The sequence below is a fragment of the Electrophorus electricus genome, chromosome 3, assembly GCF_013358815.1.
Source record: "Electrophorus electricus isolate fEleEle1 chromosome 3, fEleEle1.pri, whole genome shotgun sequence".
In the NCBI taxonomy this organism is placed as follows: Eukaryota; Metazoa; Chordata; class Actinopteri; order Gymnotiformes; family Gymnotidae; genus Electrophorus; species Electrophorus electricus.
Window position 1 is genome coordinate 9,341,342 of NC_049537.1, and position 20,480 is coordinate 9,361,821.

At 37.9% G+C, this 20,480-nt stretch overlaps 2 protein-coding genes across 3 annotated transcripts; both read right to left on the reverse strand.

The window, feature by feature from the left end:
- Positions 1-730: 730 nt before the first annotated feature.
- On the reverse strand, positions 731-8,117 carry gpr61l (G protein-coupled receptor 61-like). Its single transcript, XM_026997273.2, has 2 exons — positions 7,737-8,117; positions 731-6,951 (listed from the first exon to the last, which is right to left on the reverse strand). Exon 2 carries the CDS (start codon positions 6,887-6,889, stop codon positions 5,600-5,602), a length of 1,290 nt encoding a protein of 429 aa, XP_026853074.1. The 5' UTR covers positions 6,890-6,951; positions 7,737-8,117; the 3' UTR covers positions 731-5,599.
- A 1,174-nt stretch (positions 8,118-9,291) lies between these two features.
- On the reverse strand, positions 9,292-16,419 carry parp3 (poly (ADP-ribose) polymerase family, member 3). Of its 2 annotated transcripts, none has more exons than XM_026997553.2 (11): positions 16,104-16,419; positions 14,621-14,820; positions 14,077-14,202; positions 13,702-13,881; positions 13,248-13,386; positions 12,591-12,814; positions 12,081-12,236; positions 11,465-11,542; positions 11,145-11,322; positions 10,773-10,916; positions 9,292-10,573 (listed from the first exon to the last, which is right to left on the reverse strand). In XM_026997553.2, the coding sequence occupies exons 2-11, from the start codon at positions 14,798-14,800 to the stop codon at positions 10,404-10,406; spliced, it is 1,575 nt and encodes a 524-aa protein (XP_026853354.1). In that variant the 5' UTR covers positions 14,801-14,820; positions 16,104-16,419; the 3' UTR covers positions 9,292-10,403. The 2 variants fall into 2 exon arrangements, with proteins under 2 accessions (XP_026853354.1, XP_026853359.1); XM_026997558.2 differs by lacking the exon at positions 16,104-16,419 and adding an exon at positions 16,001-16,077.
- Positions 16,420-20,480: the final 4,061 nt, after the last annotated feature.

Below are 20,480 nucleotides of genomic sequence, written 5' to 3' on the forward strand. Positions count from 1 at the left end.
ATCAACAGTGTTAAGCAATAAGCAACAATGTAGGTCTTAGCCTCCCTTGAACACCCACCTCAGTGAACTCATATGAGATTGCATTGATCACAAGGAGAATATGCCTTCTCTGGTAAACAATGGAAAACAGATTTATTTTATAATCTGAGGTGAGAATGATACGCATGGAACAAAACCCTGCACAATGCTGTCTGATCAGCCGAACAAGTGGTAGAGTTCAAGGTTGTGTGAATTATAAGAGTTTACAGCAATTGTATTAGTCCGGAACTGTGAATTATAGGAGTGTACAGCAGTTGTATTAATCTGGAACTGTGATGCAGGAATGGGTCCATGTTGTTGGACTATGGGCTACAGTATTCCATGATCTTTTAACTCAGGCCAGCTCTGAGGAAGGGAACCAATAATGGATGTAATATGATCTACTGTCCCAGAGTGTTGAGTTCCAACACAACTGGAAATTATATTCAGATTCTTATGAAGGGTATGAATAACTGAATAAACTGAATTAACTATGCTGGATATGCATCTCTCAGGGCTGTTTAAAACCCAAAATTGCTATACTCCATATACTGTATAAATTAAATCTATGATAATAATGGTGCTTAGTCATTTTTCTGACATCTTATTTAATATGGTAATGGTGATTTTGGATGAAGCTCAAATCTGGAATTTGGCATCAGTGTTCCAAATATTGAATTTTTGTACATTTTGTTTTAGATTCCATAGATACCAATTGTAGTAGCCAATATGCCCTTCAACAATCAGTTTGTTGGAGTTCATCAGAAAAAGCAAGTCACACAAGTATATTTTTCTCCCTTTTTTACAAATTGGTATTTATTGTTTACTAATTACTGGAAATCTTTTACACTTGAACTTCTTGTCCATACTATCTCTAGACAGCAAAAGAAATTGAGGGAAGAGAAGGTAAAACTGTTTGAATCAATCAAGTGCTTCAGTGAACCGGTACCAGTGGAGGGCCACATAAATACAGAGCTGGTGGAGGACAGACTCTTGGGCAGGAGGAGACAGTTTCATATGGCCATAGGAGCTCTGTGGAACAATTTGTACAGCTTTTGTGTGCAGGTACTAATTAATTCATCAGTTGCAGTAGTTGGACCCTTATCTTTGTGAATCTACAGTAATGTTTATAATGCAGGATATTTAATCTTCCTGAGTGACTGTCTCTACAGACTCCACTAGGATCCTTTCCAAAAAGAATATTTTTGATGCCTACCTGTCAAAGCTGAGGTTTCAAGGGGAAAAGCCCATCCTAATGTGTAAGATGAAACGACACTGTCTCTATCTCAGGTCTTCTACTACTGCAATTCTGCTTCCCAAACAGTGTGCTCTGCAGGGGTGCTCAGATCTCTTCCGCATTTACACAGGTTACTTCCAAACCTGATCTTGCAATAACAGAGTTCAGAATTGAATGAACTGAAAGATGTCATTATTATCCAGCGGAACAATATATGCTAACATTAATCATCCCCTTAACATGGACCAGTGAGGTCAGGGTCAAATCAGGGAAAATTATATTCATAAACTATTATATACACAAAATTATATTTAGTTTCAGTAATTTGCAAACTGAATTAAAGTAGTGGAATTTCATAGAAATGTATCAGTGAGTTTGAGCTGATTGCATTTCATTGCAATAAATGTATAAATTGGATTTCAATTCCATCTAAATTTGAAATGGAACTCACTACAACACTACAATCCTCACTACAAGGCTGTGGTTACTTTTTTTTTTTTTTACTGAACAGTTAACACAAAACTTGGCACCATTATTTGCTTTCACCAACTGATATAAGTTAAACACTGTGGATCCATAAACAGCTATTTACATCTTGCATATTATAAAATATAAACTACTGTATATGTATAGAACGTTTATTAAAGGGCTGTGAATTTTGTTCTAAGATGATTCAGAGCATAGGAAAATTACATGATGAATACAGCAGAAGAGTGGATTTTGGACCATCCTTCCACTGCAACTGCATGTGGAAAATCCCCATCATCTTGGTGCTTATTTCAGTCCCTCTCACAAACACGGGCTCAGAAGATTTTTCCAACCTTTGGACCCATTAAGAGATCATCTTCCAGAGGTAGCTATCAATAACCACCATCAGCCTTGAATGTTTCTAGCAGTGGGGCTTCCCCCCACATAGCTAAGCCTCCCAGACAGACCTGCCACAGGTAGACTGTCTTGACAGGAGCAAGTGCTGCTTCCAAGTGCTTTTGTAACTCTATACATTACACTTTACTAATATTGTTTACAACATAATTACCACTTAACGCATTCATGAATAAAAAGCAATGCAAATATAGTAATTAACACCACAATACATTCATCATCTTCAGTGCCACCCATGGCTAAATAGACTATTGTGAACACTAAGACGGCAGGAAAGGCAGTGTTGTAATGGGCAGTGTTACATATTGACGGGAATGAAAAAATGTCCCTTGAGTTTGGAAAATGTTTAAGATTTCAATAAGCTTTTTAAAAGCATGACTTATGAGTTATTAATGCAGAGGATAATGATGTAAGTAATGATGGTTATAAGTGTTGTAAATAATGTTAGATATGGAAATTTTAAAGTATTTAATGGTGTTTTTACTGTACTGATGTTTAAAAAAAAACCAAATCATTAAACATGGACAACATGGACATTACAAGTTGACATAAATAGCATAAAACCATGAAGAATAAACATATGGCCTTAAAATAATTCATCCACGGCCTGTAAATTTCTGGATGAGAAGCAGAGCACATCTTTGATACAAGACTTTGAAACTTTTAGGCTTATAGAATGTAGACAATCTAATTTTTAATTTTTTAAAAAGTCTGATTAAATAAAGGCTTTGTATATAGCTGATTATAAGTTGTATGTGAGCGATTAATAGAACAGCACTGCAGTTAACATAATGTCAGACAGTACTCATGGACACTTTACAAAAACAGTGACTTTGTTAAATTAACGTGCAGGTGAGTAGTTTTGTAGTTCATATAATAGTTATATTGGAGAGATGTCCACTGTAATGGAGTTGGCCAAAGGTAAGTAGAATGGTACCTCCAGAGGAAGAGAAGGGGAATAGAGATAAATGAATGAGTTCAGAGTTAGTTCGATCAAGGCAAGAAAGAGCAATGGCTATTCTGGGACAGCCACCCATTTTGTTATTTTACTCAGTGGACATTTCAACGGTGGATTTAGTTGCAATCCCAGAAAATAAAAGTAGTGTGAAAAAGTCTCAAATTAGTTCTGGTTTCCATCTCAGTCACTGCTGTTATCAGAATCAGAATCTTTTATTTGCCAAGTACAAAATGTACAAGGAATGTCTCTTGGTGCAGGTGTTAACATAGGGGGATAACTATCTATCCCCCAATGCTAAAATATCTGTAACATTTATAGATATTACATCAGATTCATTTGTGTTGTTTTCTAAGATGATTTACCATAATGCAGAAAAAGGTGAGAATATTCTTCATGGCCTAATGTTTGTGAATATGATGGGGTGATTTCTCTGTTGAAACCAGACACCTTCCTCAAAGATGTGACCTGGATCCTCCTCATCCTCCACTGACTGCATTCAGAGGCTGCCCGGGGCAGCATTGTCATTAAGCCAGGATGGGAACCCTCTCTTTATGCCTTCTGATAACTGTCCTGAATATGCCACATGCGGCCGAGTAATTGGACACTAAGGTACCCAAATGCTCCTCCTGCGAAACAGCTGGCTTCCAGATACATCTTAAGGCATGGTGGTAGTTTTATCATTTATTATCAAAAACAGTGAAAAGCTGAAAGTGCATTATTCTAAACACCAAATCATTACTTCTAATTCCTCACATGTTCCTCACATGTCAGTGACTGCAAAAAAGTAAATGTTTACATTTCTTCCTTATCAAGAAAAATGTTGTTGCCTAGTGACTGAGGGTAATAGAGGCCAAAATTAGATGGCAGGAACACTGTAGGCCACTGCAAATAAACAAACAGAATTCTGTGAAATCATGTGCATTTCAGTTTTACATTGTATTAGAAAAGACATCAAATAGATAGATATCAAATCTAGGTAATGAAGTCTAAGGAGCTTTAACTGATTTTAGAGATTGGGTTCAGAGTGCTGTGTTTCGATATCCACGTCTCTACAGCTGTTACTGCAGTTTACAATGATGGCCAAGAGATCTCTCCCATGACATGACTAAATTTGCTGAAAATAAGATACCTGTTGAGGTATTTAATTGATAGGAGTACATGAGAGTATCATGTGTTTCTGTGTGTAATGGTGAAGTACTTCAGTATCCCTCATGTATTTAATAGCTGGATTATGTTTTGGCCATAGAGTCAATTCCTAAATAATGCATTGTATGACTAAGGCCTGTGAGCCATGCTAACCTGCAGTCAGCATGCTGTGCTTGCATCCCTTCACCTCCATTCAGGAAGCAACAAAAGACTGCTCACTCCCATTTATTCATTCACCTTTAATCTTTACCTCGACGTCACTACACCCTTGCAACTTCTGTTTTGGTCAAGCATTTATTTTGATCATGTCAGGTTCACTCAAGTATAAGAAACCCTAATCATGTACATCAAAAGTAGTGATTTTTTAAGTCATAGGCTCAAATAAAATATGTTGCTACAGAATGTTGATCAAACATTCTAAGTGTTCTTGTTAAATAAACCTTTCCTAGGAAGTTTATAAACCAGGATCACGGGTGGATTTGTCTTATTTCATGCCTTTACAGACAAAATCCCTAAATGAACATGACACAAACCTGTAAAATGGTCTGTCAGTGTTCCCTATATACAACTAGTTGCTCCTCATTTTTCCTCATTGTTTGTCATGGCCCTGCACAAATACAGAATAGCTCATAAAACCTCACTACGTTATCTCTGCCTGAGCACTTTCACTGTGTGCTAATGACTTTTTGGCTTCCTGGGCAGCATGTGTATATGTTGCTGTGTAATAAATGCATTTAGACAGAAACCTGTTTGTTTTATCTAGACATAGTGAGGTGATAAGTGGATTATCAACAGGTAATGTATGATCTCGGCTTAGCTTGAGTGAAAAAGCTACTGCAGGACATTGTATTTTATCCAATTTGCAAGAAAACCTAAGGACTCCTCACAAAAGAACCCTGTTGCTATGCAAGGCTGTGGCTAAACAGCATTTCCATGGTGACGAGCAGATGGAATTAGCAAGCTACATCAGGGCCTGCTTGCACTCATGGGGAAAGCTTTTGCCTCATAGCTTAGAATTAGTTCAATTAGATCCACACTTGCAGTTGTATGTGATAAAAATCATGAAAACATTATAAGATCAAAAAGACTTCTGGTTTACAGTTGCATTGTTCATTTGTTTTCAGTTTGTCACAACATGTAAGAGTTATATTGAAATTTAAATGTTCTTGCATACAGTTACTGTTGTTATTGTGATGGTTACAAAGTCACAAAGTATTGTATGAATACTCAATGAAATCATTCCATATCATGTATGACGCATTTGTAATTGAAGTGCACACCCATCCACCCACACAAATGCCAAGAATTCATGTTATATCTCAAACATTGCTCAAGTATCACCATGTAATGGGTCTCAGTCACTCCTCAGGTATCTCCCCAGGTATCCTAACCCCATGGTCTAAGGTATTTCTAGGGCTGGAGTTTGCACAGCTGGACCTGGTGGTCTCAATTGTGCTGTTTGTCCGCTGCAGGAACTGCAGAAAGTTCTCCTGGATGGATCCTTCATGGCTTGAGGCTCCAAGTTCCATGGGCTGGCTGGGAGCACAGCACCTCCTCAGCTTGATGAGTTCCTCACGGATCTGCCTGTTGAGTAGGCCGTAGAAGAATGGGTTCACTGCAAATGAGGAATATGCCAGCCATGTAACAGCCTCCTCTATGTCTCCCGGACTCTGGAGCGGGGCAGTGATAGACATGTGGAGGTGGAAGCTGAAGTATGGGAGCCAGCACAGCAGGAACTGTCCTACAATGACCACAAGAGTAAGGGCAGCTTTTCCACCCCCAAACACCCTCTCTGGGGACAGTCTCTGAGGCAGACTGCGGGTAGTGGTGATGATGGTTGTCTGGCTATTGATGGAATCTGAGCGGCACTTTGCTTGAGCAATGGCCCATGTGGGCATTGGAGTGTGCTGGAGGGCAGCCGTTCGTGCGACCTTGTAGACATTACAGTACACAGTGAAGATCACAACCGCAGGAACCAGAAAGCAAACCATGCAGAAGAGTACTGCAAAAGATTTCCTAAGACGACTATGGCTCCAGTGCAGAGAACAATGGGCAGCTGCAATGGAGCTTTGGTTCCCATATGCTGGCCAGCCAAGCAAAGTGACAAGAGCTAAAAGGATGGACTTCACCCAGATGAATACCATGACCCCAACCGCCAAGTGAATAGTCATCTTAACCTCATAACGCATAGGATGAACTATGTAATAGTAGCGCTCTATGCTAATAGCAGTCACTGTGAGAATAGAGGCACAGACCAGAAAAACATTAAGAAAGATGTAGACCTGACACTCCAGGACTGTAAACACTACAGTGCTAAAGAATGGGGAACTGGATACTATTCCAAGGGGCATCAGTAATATGGCACAGAGCAAATCCACTGCACAAAGATGACACACAAATGCATATCTCTTCATATGAGGGGCTCGGGCAATGGCCACCATAACTCCAGTGTTGCCAAGCAGAGCGGCAAGGTTAAGGGTCACCATGCAGAATAACCCTATCAGATCTTTAATCTGAGACTCGGAGTGAATTAATTCTTCCAAACTCGGTGGGGTAGGCTTGGTGGGCCTCCACTGGCTAGATGTGTCATTTAGAGTGGTGTGATTGGTCAGTAGACCAAGAATTAGACCCGATTTGGTTTTCTCCATAGTTCACAGCAGGGATGCCACATCAGGATCCCCCATTGCTAATTTTCCCCCCAATTTTATTTCTGGAAAAAAAAAGAGAAGAGTATTCCATTACAGTAAAGGACTGGGGATACATGAATCATGTGAAAGGACTGATACCTTTTCACCTGATAATGATCACATTATGTAAATCTACCCCTTTTTTTTGTACATAAACATGTGTACTCTCAGAATGAATTCTCTTATTATCATGATCATATCTCTATTTCAAAACTAGTGCACATATATTTAAAGGTGAATTTCATATTTAATCACTGAAAACTTTAATCAACCTAAACTTATAGCTCATAATATAAAGATGGTCATGAAATCTGACTGGTGTGGGGGGAAAAAATTGGTTTCTTAGGAAAAATAAATGACCTTATTTTTAACATATTTAGTTTTTTCAGACGTTTTGTTTTCATTTAAGATTGGATACAATACAGACATGTAGCAGAACCACTGCCATTGCAGCTCAACACCACTATGCTAGTATTTTTTTCTGGGATTAATACATAGGGCTCAAATCTAGGTTCTCTTTCTACGCTTTTGTTGACCTTTCCAACCAATGACAATTTAGAAAAGATGAAACAAAATTAAAAATAATTTCAACTTTAAAAATGTTTTTTTTTTGTACTACATGAGCATTAACCTAAAAGTAAGCACTCTTAAAAAGTTCAGTCACCCCACTTTTTTCTGTTCTCAAATGTTTTTGTTTTTTTTCTCAATCAGACCAAAGATATTTCACTTAAGACCATAAAACCCCAAGTACCTCATCAGTAGTAAGGTCCTTTCTAAATGATGTAGAGGACAGATAAAAAAGCCATACCTGCAGCATCCAGGGCACTATGGTATTTCTTCACCCAGACAGCTTGGCACAACCTTTCTCCTCTTCTCAGGAGGACTAGATCACAGCCTACTTATCAGGTGAAACAAGTCAACACAGTTCACAACATATCCTGCTCCCTTTCTCACAACCCCAATGTGTTAGCATCCAGCCTGTGTCCTGGTAGAGAGATGCTTCTTATCAGGTTCAAGATCCAAGACACTCACAGTTGGAACAGATGTCATCTGACCTTCTTTAAGGCCCAGGTACGAGAAGAGAATACCAGCCCATTTGCCAGTTCATGCTGGTGTTGATCAGGATTTGCACCAATCAGGCTGGTGTTGTTATCAGGAAGCTCTCTTATGCTCTTCCTCACTCCCTCTAGTGCTGTGTAGGGCAGTGACTGTCACACATTGTATTCCCTCCCTTCCCCCCCTCGCTCCCTCTTTCTCTTTGAAACACACACGTTTCTCTGTCCTAAGGAGTCTCAGTGCTTCCCTGGGTCCTACTCTACACCTGCTCACAGGCAGCAATATGGAAAATTCATTGCAAATCATGGTACATAAATCACATATTATGCTTTAGTTTCACTTTAGGAGAGGTTTCATTGTAAATGTGGCTAAACAAATTTTCATATCATAGTATATTTAATGAAATGGATGTTATTATTAACTGTGAAGTGACAGATTTGTTAATACTACAAGGCATTACACCTATATTAATACTACAAGGTTCCTTACAAAATAATAAGTATAGGTTCTGGAGGGTTAAGACAGATGTAACAACTACCTAACCTGAAAGTAACAGAAAACTGGACATGATTCTGATAGCTGAGCACATGGACAGGAGATAAATTATGAAACTGATCTAGGTGTTGGTAGTTTCAGCTTTGGAACTCAGGAACTCCGATAATGAGATTTAGACACTACAATGGCACAATTTAAACAAATAAAACATATGCTTAAAAGGTTATTTTCCCAGTTACATTTGAATCTAGGTTTTTCCTAGAATCTGGCTAATTCAGTATATTATTCACAGTCAATATTGTCTCTTTTGTACAGGCAGTCATTGTGGAACAATTTATCAGACAAACTATTCACAGAAAAGCAAGTAAAGAAATTCCAGTATTGTTTCAAGCAAGAATTCTGTAACAAAAAAAAAAGGCAATGGTTTATAAACGCAAACACCTTATCTTGCACTATTTGCATGCTGGCTATTCATGGCCAGTCTCTTGTGAATTTAAGAGTAAGGAATTCTTTAGCCCTTTGGTCTAATTAAATGAGCAGACTTATTGTAATGATGTTATTGGATCCTGTAAAGAATAGCAGAAAACTGAACGTTGAAAAAACAAATTACTGTGTATTGCTACGCATCATCAGAGACTTCTCCACTACTATTATTTTCTGAAAAACCCCATTAAACAAAAAGTGCATATAGCTTAAATGGCTAAACAGACATAAATATTACTGTTGAGTACATAGACAGGGGATAAGGAGTAAATTCTAGGCTAGTTTCAACAGTGACATCTACTGGACACTGAGTACCAATGAAGCCAAAATTTCAGATGTAAACAACTATTTATTTTTTTGCTTGTTGAGCTGCACAGCAAGTACTTGACCCAAGGCACTCATAGAACCTACACATTCCTTCAGAATCAATTATAACAAAAGTGCAATACAATTACTACAATATCATGGAGTGCAAACAAACAGTATACACTGTAAAAACAAAAAAGCATCCAGAGATTATATTCTCCATTATCTGCAGTATGGCCACAGTGCAATATGAAGAACAAACCCTTTTAAAATATTAATGGGAGTAACATGTAGGATGAAAGCAGTAGATGGGTTTTTTGGGGTGGTTCTTGGCAAGCTGAACTTGCTTTAAGTAAAGTAGTTACGGAGCCTCTGCTTCAACAGCCTTTCCGGTTTAGAGAAAAAAAATATATATATATGTATGTGTGTGTGTGTGTGTGTATAGTGTTTATTAAAAAAAAAAATTATCTAGAACATTCTGGTGTACAAAGATTCATGCAAAAGCAGTCTAAAGTAGTTCTAAAGGCTGTTCAAAGATAATTAGAAACCTGCATTTCCACATATTATTGCAATTTTTACTTTTTATTTACCATTTTTATCTCTTTATTACAGTTTTACACTGTAAAACTTTTAAGTCCCACATATGGCTATTAAAAGTTTGTTAATTAACTGTAATAATTATTTACTGAAAATGTGATTAACATAATTAAAACTGATTATATATATATATATATATATATAAAACACACCCCATTACTACAATGTCAATCAGAACCACACAAAACAATCATATAGCAAACCTTATTTACCAAAGCCTGTCACAAGGAAAGGTGCTTTTAATTGTACACTAGCAAAATTAGTTCACATATTTTAAGTAAAAAATGTTTGCAACAGACTAACCGGTTGAGCAAAAAAGGATCAACAGAAAACCATTATCTATTAACCTTTGTTCTCCTCAATAATTTGAGGAATCTGATATCAATATTATTTCTTACATACCAATGTAATTTGCTCTCATCAAATTATGCTGAACATGCCAGCAAATCAAACTTGACTTTGGCTCACTGTGAAGTTTTAATTCAAGAGTTTCCCCATTTTTCTTTCCCCGTTTCCTCTGTTCCTCACAAGGAAGCAGCTAGAAGTGGAGCTCCAGGAGATAGCGTATACGACACTGGCTCTCCTTGTAAATGAGATACTCACTGTTGAAGAAATAGCTGTGCTCATACTGAGCTTGGTTTATGGCTTTGCCTTGCGGCACTGCCACCTTCTTCCCACCTAACTGAATGAAGACATCTTTTGTGGGATCTGAGAAATACACATAATTGGTGATTAAGCAGTTTCCATATTCACTAAATTAACATTCTTAATCTGGGGATACACTCATGTAACACTTTATTTACAGATAGATATTAAGTCTCCTTACCAGGGGTCACAATAAAGAGCTGCCATTTTAAAACATTATTTTGTACTGAATAGGACATTTGAGGGGTAAAAGCTCACCCACCTGGTTCCTGTCTGCCCCGTGCTACAACACTGTGATAACCATCAGGCGCCTTCCTCAAACTGGAATCATCAGAAACGATAGGGTATTCCTTTCCCAGAGCAACTTCGTTCAGAAACATAATCCCAATGCCATTTGATGGATGCACTGCCAAAATACAGGATATTTACCTTAAAATCTTTATAGCACCATGCTATACATATGTCAAATTTAAACAGAACATCTAAACACCACATGGGAGAAACCAGAGGTGATAGCAATGTCACAATAATACTGATCTGTTTCTGTTGCAAAGATTCATGCAGTGACATTGTCGTGAAGTGTTTTTCTTTAATTCTTGGGCTAATATTGTGATAGGGAGGTTCTTGTCCTCACCATAACCAGCAGATTTGACATTCTCTGAGGCAAAGTAGATGCCCCGGCCTACACGACCACCCGAGTGTGGCATGATGCGAAGGCCACTCTTCAGAATGGCCGCCACCACTGCCACATTAGTACCATGCCAAAGCAGCTTCCGGTTCTCTAAAGCATCGTTCTCACTGAAGTGTTCGGCCTAAACACAGTTAACTGTGATTATGGATGCTTGCTATACTATGATTGACAAAATTGTCTAAATACTTCGCTATCAGAATTAATCGTGAACTCATTATACACACAGCACATACAAATACAGTATATTCAAACATACACCTTACCTCTTTATCTCTGTCTACTTTCCACACATCTACTATGGTAAGTCCCTCACCAGTAGCACTCAAGTACTTTTCAATAATCTTAAAACAAAACAAATAAAATGCACAAGACATTCAGACTTCAAATGGTGGGGGCTTGTGAGGGCACTGAAAATGTGCAAACAATGAAATAACTATTCAAACTATTAACATAATTTACAATGCACATTGGATTCACATATAACGTTATTTATATACAAAAATGTCTTTACATAAACCCACATCAACACCATCAAATTTACTCCAAACTTTACAATGATCTGGAAACAATCAGGTGTATATTAAAGGAGCAATAAGTCATTTTTCCATCGGTTCTTGTTCACGGTAGTAAACAGCCATTGACGCCTGCTGGCCTGGATGTTTCAGAACTTGTACTACATCCATTTTAAACATAGCTGCCTCCATGTTGCACCCACTCTACAGAGCAAAAACTGGTTCATGTTAGGACTACAAAGCAATCTGATTCTTAATAATAAATAATCACTTTAATAAACATTATTTGCTGCTTTTTGGTGACAAAAATAACTTATTGCTCCTTTAAAAATATCTCTACTTGTATGTTCTTGATAAGCCAATATACCTTAAATTCCTTGGATTTCTTATCCAGCAAGTTGAGGCTACATTTTAGAGATTCGTAGTCCTGGTCTATAGGATGAGGTACAGTCTCTACCATCTCCTCCTTGGCCTTTTCTGACTCAGCTTTGAGGCTTTGGGCTATCTCTATATCTGCCAACACCTACCAGGGGATAACAGCCATAGACAAACCATGAGGTCAACACTGTCATCACTGCAGTCACAATATGTAAATTTTACAATGCTAGACTGTTGGACAGGACAAAGACAGTTTGATAGACATTTTCCCTCATAAACATTTGCGAGTTCTATCTGATGCTGAGGGTAGAAACAGGTCCTCCAGGACAGAGGCATGTTAAACTAACTTACAGAAGTCAGTCATCTCACATTCCGAGTACAATAACAGTTTCCCAAAACATGTGCATCACAACTCACATGAGGAACATCAGCCTGATAAGGCTATATACTCAGCAAGCTCTACTACATGCCTGCTGAGTATATTCATGACACATCTTACCAGAAGCATCTCTTTCTTGCTCTGAAGGATGGAATCGGTATTGATGACAGGAGGTCTGTTCCGGCCAAAGTTATGTGGAATAATGGTGAAGAAATTCGAAGTGAGCTTTGCCAGCTTACATTCTTTACTTTTATTCTTTATCGCCTCCTCGAGTTTCTCGAGTGCCTCAAAGCCTTTAGCAATCTGCTGCTTACTGAGCTTCCCCAGGGGCATCTTCTTAATGTCTGCACAAGGAAACAGAGTTACACACAGAAACTCAAGATCTATCAATTTTGGTAATTCCTTCCTTTGTGCTGAGGGAATGACTTAGAAAAGCAGAACTTAGCTGCTCTAGGTCAGCCATGTTTGCACTTGAGACAGCTTAAATCATCTCAGGCTGTTCTGCCTCATATGAGACAGGACTGCAGGTTATAGAAAGATTCACATAATTAAGTCATATACAGTATGACTGTCATCTCACCTCTAATTTACTTTTTTGCTTTTAAAAGTTTATGTTCTCCTACCTGTTCCAAACTCCCATAAACAAATACATTTAATTAACAAAATAAATACTGCTATCTTAGTTGCCAGGCAGGTTGGTTTACTAAATAAACTATGATGAACAAAAAAGGCTTCTTAAGGCCTTAACTAAGCAAGGAGGCTGTGCTAAAATCACACCCAGGTTCATGTTCTCCATGGCCTCTTTGAACATGTCATTGTTGAAGATGAACTTAATGAGTCTTTGAGTGGGGTCATCCAGTTTGCAAGGCAGAACGTTCTTTTTCATCACCAGAGTTCCACCATCTACTGCATCAACCTGAAATATACCCCCACACCCCCACGCCAAAAAACATCTGAAGCAGGTAAAGGTATACACACTGTAACCATTATTTATAATTATTAATACAATACACCATGTTCATAGATAATGTCAATGACATACAAGTGATAAAAAGCATGTCTCAAACTCTGAAAAAAGCATCATGATGTTCCCCTTGCACCCCAGATCTACTGAAAAAGTGGTCATGAGTATTTATAAATTCTCTGACAGTAGTAATATTTCAAATTACTTCTAATACTTGAATTGTTAGAAAGGCAATATGCCATTAACTGGGTAAATTTCAGAACTTACCTTCAATTCAGCCTCCTGGTCCCCATCCACTTCAATCAGAGTATACTTCCCTGAATGTGAAACGAAGTTTTCCCGATCAGTCCAGTTATTTTTTGTCTTGTCTTTGAATTTTTTCTCAAAATTTTTAATGGCTGCATCAACATTTGAAGGCCCAGCTAAGTTATTCCGTCCTGACTCTCCCTGGCAAGAGAAAGAAGAAAATTGGACAAATACAGAGTAGGAATATATATGTAAATAAGCCAACATAAGTACACAAGTTATTTATAGCATCATCATCATGATACTACAGTAAAATTGTATGTATACTATTTATTTTGTATTATCAGTTAAATAAATAATAATACAACCCATTTTGAAAAGATAACCTAAACTTACCACTCTGCCCCATCTTGTCCAACAATAATACTGTCCTCCACTTACTAAGATTTGAATTACAAAGAATTTGTTGTTGTTATTTCCAATGTCTGTTTGATTCAGCATACAATCATAATCTTCATAGACCTGTAGGATCAAATACCTTATAGATTACTATCTACAGAGAAGTAACATTACACTGGTTAAATCACATCGGCGGTTAAGGCAACGAAATCTCATTGATTTGAGTTTCTGCTGTTTTAATCCACTCTGAATTAGTTCCATTTACATGTTTAAAAAAACGCCAGGGATGACAAAATACAGACAGAGTGACAAGTTTCATTTCAAGTGACATAGTAAAATAGGCTATTTCATGAGTCAGGTCAAGCATGAAATTATCCTCTCTATGTGTGTAACCTTTGCCAGTGAATGAATATTTTAACACCACTTAAGATGCTATGGCAACAAATAATTATTCATGACAAATAATTATTCATGTGGCTTTACTGATGGATAATGAGGCAATTTGTGTTCTGTCATGAAAACTGGAAGAAATTGTTCCAACCTCAGTATCTAACAGGTTACAACAGCTGTCGGGTTTCCTCTTGGCTTTATTCTGTGATCCTGTAGCTTTCAGAGCTTCTTTAACAGAGGTGAATTTATCTTTTACTGGGGCTTCAGGCTCCTCTTTAACCTTCTTCCCTCGTGCTTTTGTGGCAGATGCTGCTTTTCTCTTAGGTGCCATCTTCTCTCTTCCTCAAAATGCTATAGCAGTTATGAAACCATTACCAATGTTATTTAGTCAGGTAACTCACAAGAGTTTACGCTTTGACAAACAGCTTAAAACATGTTATAGTGTAAAAGAAATCGATGCATGTTTCAGCAGTTGTTTGCAGGTTTTTATCTCTGATGCCCGTGTTAGTGCCAGATGTACTGAATAAGCAGATTTACACTGGAAAAAGGACAATTCAGTTAGTTTGTCATAACACTGATGTTATTCCACCAATTATGAGCTTTAGAAAAACATATTGTTACCGTGTGTGCCACATATCTTAACAGAAATGTCGAGGAAGCTAGAAGCTAGAAGCCAATGTACAACATATACAAAACTATAAAACGTAGCATGATGACTCGTAATAAGCTGTCCTGAGAGGATAGATAAGCCTGAGCACAGTGTCTGGATATGGGACGATCATTGGTCAAGACTTGGCGACGGCCGTCTCAGTTCCATTAAGGTCCCAGAATAACGAGTGACTGCCCGGGCTTGCCCAAGTGACTATCTAGCTAAAAAACCGAAGCTGGATGTATCCAGATAATAGCTAGCTAGCACGCAAAGTGGCAGATGAAATCAAGAACGAATGCTGCTTTAAGCTGGAGAAAACTTTCGTCAGACAATAAGGCTCAGAATTTCTAGGGTATGAAACTCATATTGCACGAATCGCAACCTGTTCTGTTATACCGCAAGTGAAATATTGATTTAACCTAGCTGTCGCGAAAAAAAGTGAAATCCAGAAGCAAGGTAAGTAGTTAGCTAAGTTATCTATCTGTCTAGCTAACATAGCTAGTGAACTAAAGACCTAGTTACCTAGCATTAGCTAACCTGCCTGCTTTGCTTATTAATTATTAGGCTGTCAACAGTCTTTCTAGATTACAGCTCCAAGAAGATTTATTTTTAAAACAGCCACAAGTTAGAAGTTTTGATACGGGAAACTCGGACAGCCGCTAGCATTAACTAGCTAACATAGCTAAACACTAGCTAGCTAGATAATGAACTACATACCGTTGAACTACGCATCCAACCAACATAGCAGCTCAATGTTAGCAGTGCAGCTAGCTAGCTGTTAGCTGCCTAGTAAAACGTTAGTAACGTGCAAAGTTGCAACAGACGTTAGTTAGCTAGCCAATTAATCAGCAGTTCATTATTGAAACAGGCTAATATTCTCACCAGAATACAATAGCGTTAAAGAACTGACTTAGCTAGCTAGCTAATAGTTTCGTTTGCTACTTTTGTCTGTCAGTGAGACTCATTGAAACTTTTCGATACCCACCTCCCGGGACGTGGACTATGTTGAGATTCAGATAGGGACCGGAACGTTAGGAAAGAAATCCAATGATTGTTCCTTCAGTTGCGCGTCGTTGGAATTGGCAGAGTGCCGCTATCCGGTACATGGGAACCAAGGTAGTACGCCCAGTCAACCACATAACAACCAACACACCTGTCCCCACTGGCACCCGTCGCGTCACATAGTAAAGAAAAATAGTTAAGTGGGCAGGGGAAAGGCGGGTCATTAGTGATATGAAAATTAAACAAGAAGAAAGCGTTCTTTTTTTTTTTAAGTTCTCGAAAAGTAACGGGGGAAGAGAGGGACTACGCATGCGATAACATGCGTAGATGCAGGGAAAGGGCATCTAATCGTCGCTTGAAAGCTGCAGTTGCGGGTGCCATGACGACGTCCTCAGGGAGGGAGTTACAGGAGTCTATAACTCGCCTACAGAGCCGAGCCAAAACAATCAGACTTAGGCTTAGTCAGTGTCATATAATGTCCCCAAAGGGCTGGTAGGGGTGCTGGTGTAAATAGCCAAGTTAGGTCAGGTCCAATCTTATGCGTGAGTATACGATAGGTGAGTATGAGGTCACCCCGAAGCCGCCTATTCTGCAAGGAGAACATTCCTAGGATTTGAAGCCTAGTGCCATAGGCCTTGCCTCGGATACCATCTTGGTGCCAACCGATCTAGGGCACTCTGTAAGTTGTCTGCCCCCCTAGGCTTGTCCGTAGGAACCCATAGTTTAAGGTCATCCGCAAACAACAGCGATGACAGATCCAGGACTTCTGGGATATCATTCACATACAAGGAAAACAGTATGGGCCCAAGTACAGACCCTTGAGGGACCCCGCTAGTAACAGCAGTCCTGGGTGACATGCTGGTGCCAACACGAACACTGTTCTCTACCGTTAAGGAAGGCCAAGATCCCATCCAGCAACCTTCCACATATACCAAAGGTTCTCAATTTGAAACAAAGTCTTTGATATGGAACCTTATCAACTGCCTTGCAGAAGTCTATAAAGACTACATCCATGGCATGGCCCTGTTCGAGCATGTCGGCCCACAGTTTCTCTTTCAACTGTCGGTTCTTGCAAAAGTGACTTCTGCAGTACTTATCAGCACTATCCACACATCACCTTCTGGCACTACCCTTTTGTTATGTGGAAATCCTTTTTTTTGGTACTCATTTTATACTTATTGGTAAGACAAAGAAATACTACAATAGTCGGCGACAGCCTAAAAACACACAAACATTACTCTGAATATATATATTATATCATTTCAATTTTATATATATATATATAAAATTGAAATGATATAAGGCTAGCTATTTAGCTAGGTGACAATCTGACCCTGTGTACTTGAAGCAGATTTACGTATTTAACAATAAATACGGTTTATTGTTCCGTTTTACAGGTTAGCAGCTGCTTTAAATGGAAATAATAGATGTTACTGTTCTAAATTATTGCCTTCAATTAGTTTTACTGCGGTTATTGTGAAATTAATTATACCGACTATGCAAAAGAAATCGGCAATTTAAATGGTTCAAACACAAGAGTATATTCTGCTTCTCCCTCAAATAAAGCAATCATGAAAACGATGCAATTTAAATTGATGTACATTTTCTGAGGAAAAGCAGCATTTTGTTATGTAACGAAAACACAGTTTACCCAGAAGAACAAGGACACAGTGCCACTGATGGAAAGCACCACTGTTACATACTGCTCCCAATTCAGTACTTTCATCTTATGGCTTAGTAAAAGTGTGTGAGTGAGTGAACAAGTGAGATACATGACATGTCCATGAAGGTTTTCCCCATGTAATAAAATGTAAAAAAAAAAAAAAAAAAGTCCTCCCAGAAACCAGCTGTAACTGCATGGCTTGAGGACAAGTGAATCAGCTCCTGGGTTATGACTGCACAACACAAATGAACATATAGTTATATTATCACAAGTATTCAGAACATTTAGCATTGCAGTTAAAGAGGTGTTTGGTGTTCAAATTCAGATTCTTATTTTACTATTGTCACCTTCAGACAGATAAAACTACTTTAAATGAATATGGCAAAATAGTAGTAATATTTGACATTCAAGGATAATAGCTGTTCTAGATTGGAAAATAGTTGTCCAGGAAAATATTTAACTGTAAATGCTTGCTAAGAATATAAATAGATGAAAAAAAATCACCATAACAGAATTGAATGCATTGACTTCAAAGGACAATTTCTTCCATGTCATTATGTCTTTGATGGGTACTATGATGAATGCACACTACTTTTTTTCCCCCCTAAATCTATAAATGATACTGGTAAGACCACTTGAAAGGAATCAGCCATCATTTGAAAAATAGTTTAATTTAGTGATTGCATTTGTAAATTTGTATGAATGTACCAAGAGTGATACAACTATGGGAAGGGAAAGAATATTATTAAATATGCTTCTCCCTCAGTACCAGATACATAGGAAACACAGTAAAATGGACTTGGATATTATACATATGTCAGCTTGCGAAATACACTTCACAGCTTGTGAAGTGATACTTTATCAATTGACTGAACACTGTTCAGCTGGAAGTAATTTTATATGGACAAGAATACTATAAAGCAGGATATAATATGTCAATACGCAGGGTACATCCCATTTAGTGATTAAAGCTGTCATGTACTTAAATTGGCTTTGAGGAGATTGCTTTAATCTAGCCCCAAAAATTTGCCAATTAGTCATTTGCCTTGGTACTTGCCTGCAGCATGATGTCTAACATTTCCGGAGACCTCACTATGAAAAGTAGAGTAATCTGCTACAGCCATGCAGGTACTATGTATTTATTAGTGATTTAATGAATAATAAAGTAGATCTTCATCATGATCGTGATCGTCTTTTTTGCAGTGATGTTTTATATCCACTAGATGGGGATAATATACCATGTTGTCCATCACCGACGGCCCCAGTAAGCTATAGACACTCTATTCTTCATTCTCCAGACGTCCAGTCTATTACTGTTTGTGTCTTTTAAAATGAAATGTTTATTCCTATATTCAAGAGATGCCTTTAGTCTATATGGTCAGCATGATTATCAGGAAATGCAAAGTATCTGAAAGCTTACTGCTATTTTCTCATGCAGCTCTGAGCATTATTACCTAAAATAGTATGAAATAGTGAATCAATAAACAGTTTCAAAGAATTTTGATAACATATATAAATGTATATAGGCCTATATAACTATAAACGCAGACTGTAAACTTATCTTTTTGTGGAATATTTAAATGACCTTTGTGACTTGAGATCAGACCAGACGCTTGGGGATAACCGGGTTTTATTTGTAGCAAAACAAGCAAGAAACGAAAACAAAAACAGGCGAGGGTAGTAGCCAGAAATATATGCATGCACAGTGGGACGTGCTCCGTATTCGCGATAGAGAAGCGATAATACTTCGCAAGGATAGAACGGAACAGGAGAGGCTAAATAACGCAACAAAGATGTGATACATGTGAAACTTAAACCGGTGATGAGGATCTGTTGAGGTTGTGTCGAGGTGTAGTCATGGACTGGGGTTGGTCGCGTGACAACCTTTGATCCTGCACCTATGTTGAGTAACTGATGCTAGTACTTGTTTGGTATTTTTGTTTATATACACTTATTGTCTGATATAGAGTTTATGCTTATTTTGCACTTTTAGGTAACAACATTGATTCCTGTATTTCAGCAGTATTCTAGTTCAATGGTATCTAACCCTACTGTACTGGCTAGAATATATTAGGATACATTGTACGTCTGCTAAGTGGCCGAAATAAAACACACCAAACAGCCTTGTAAAACTATGCATATGCGGGAGAGGGGACTATGGGATTACTCTATTACATACATACAACTAAACGTAATCATAACCTAAATAGCATGCATAACAATATATATATATATATATTATATATATATATATTATAATATATATTATATATATATATATATATATATTATATATATATATAAAGGCATTGCATCTGGCCTAGTTCCTAGCTTATATTTTTGTGATTTTTTTCTTCTGCATTATTTGTACCGTTTCATTAGACCAAGTAAATATCAACATTTTGAAAAACTATGCACAGAATGACATTTAGCAGACTATGCTTAACAACATTTTATTACTTGCACCCACACTTACACTACACTGTGTTATAGATATTGTAGGTGAGTTTTATAAGTGTAGGAATGCATGCAGTTTGTCAGCCTCCTGTTAGAATGGACTGGTCAGTTTGTGACCACAGGACCACTCCTGACAACAGTCCAACACAGCAAAAACACTCACATGGTAGTAACATGGTGTGGGTGTTAAGGTGGTAAATGTTTATCAGTGTTTCTGGGGTTTTTTACTCATGTCATTGT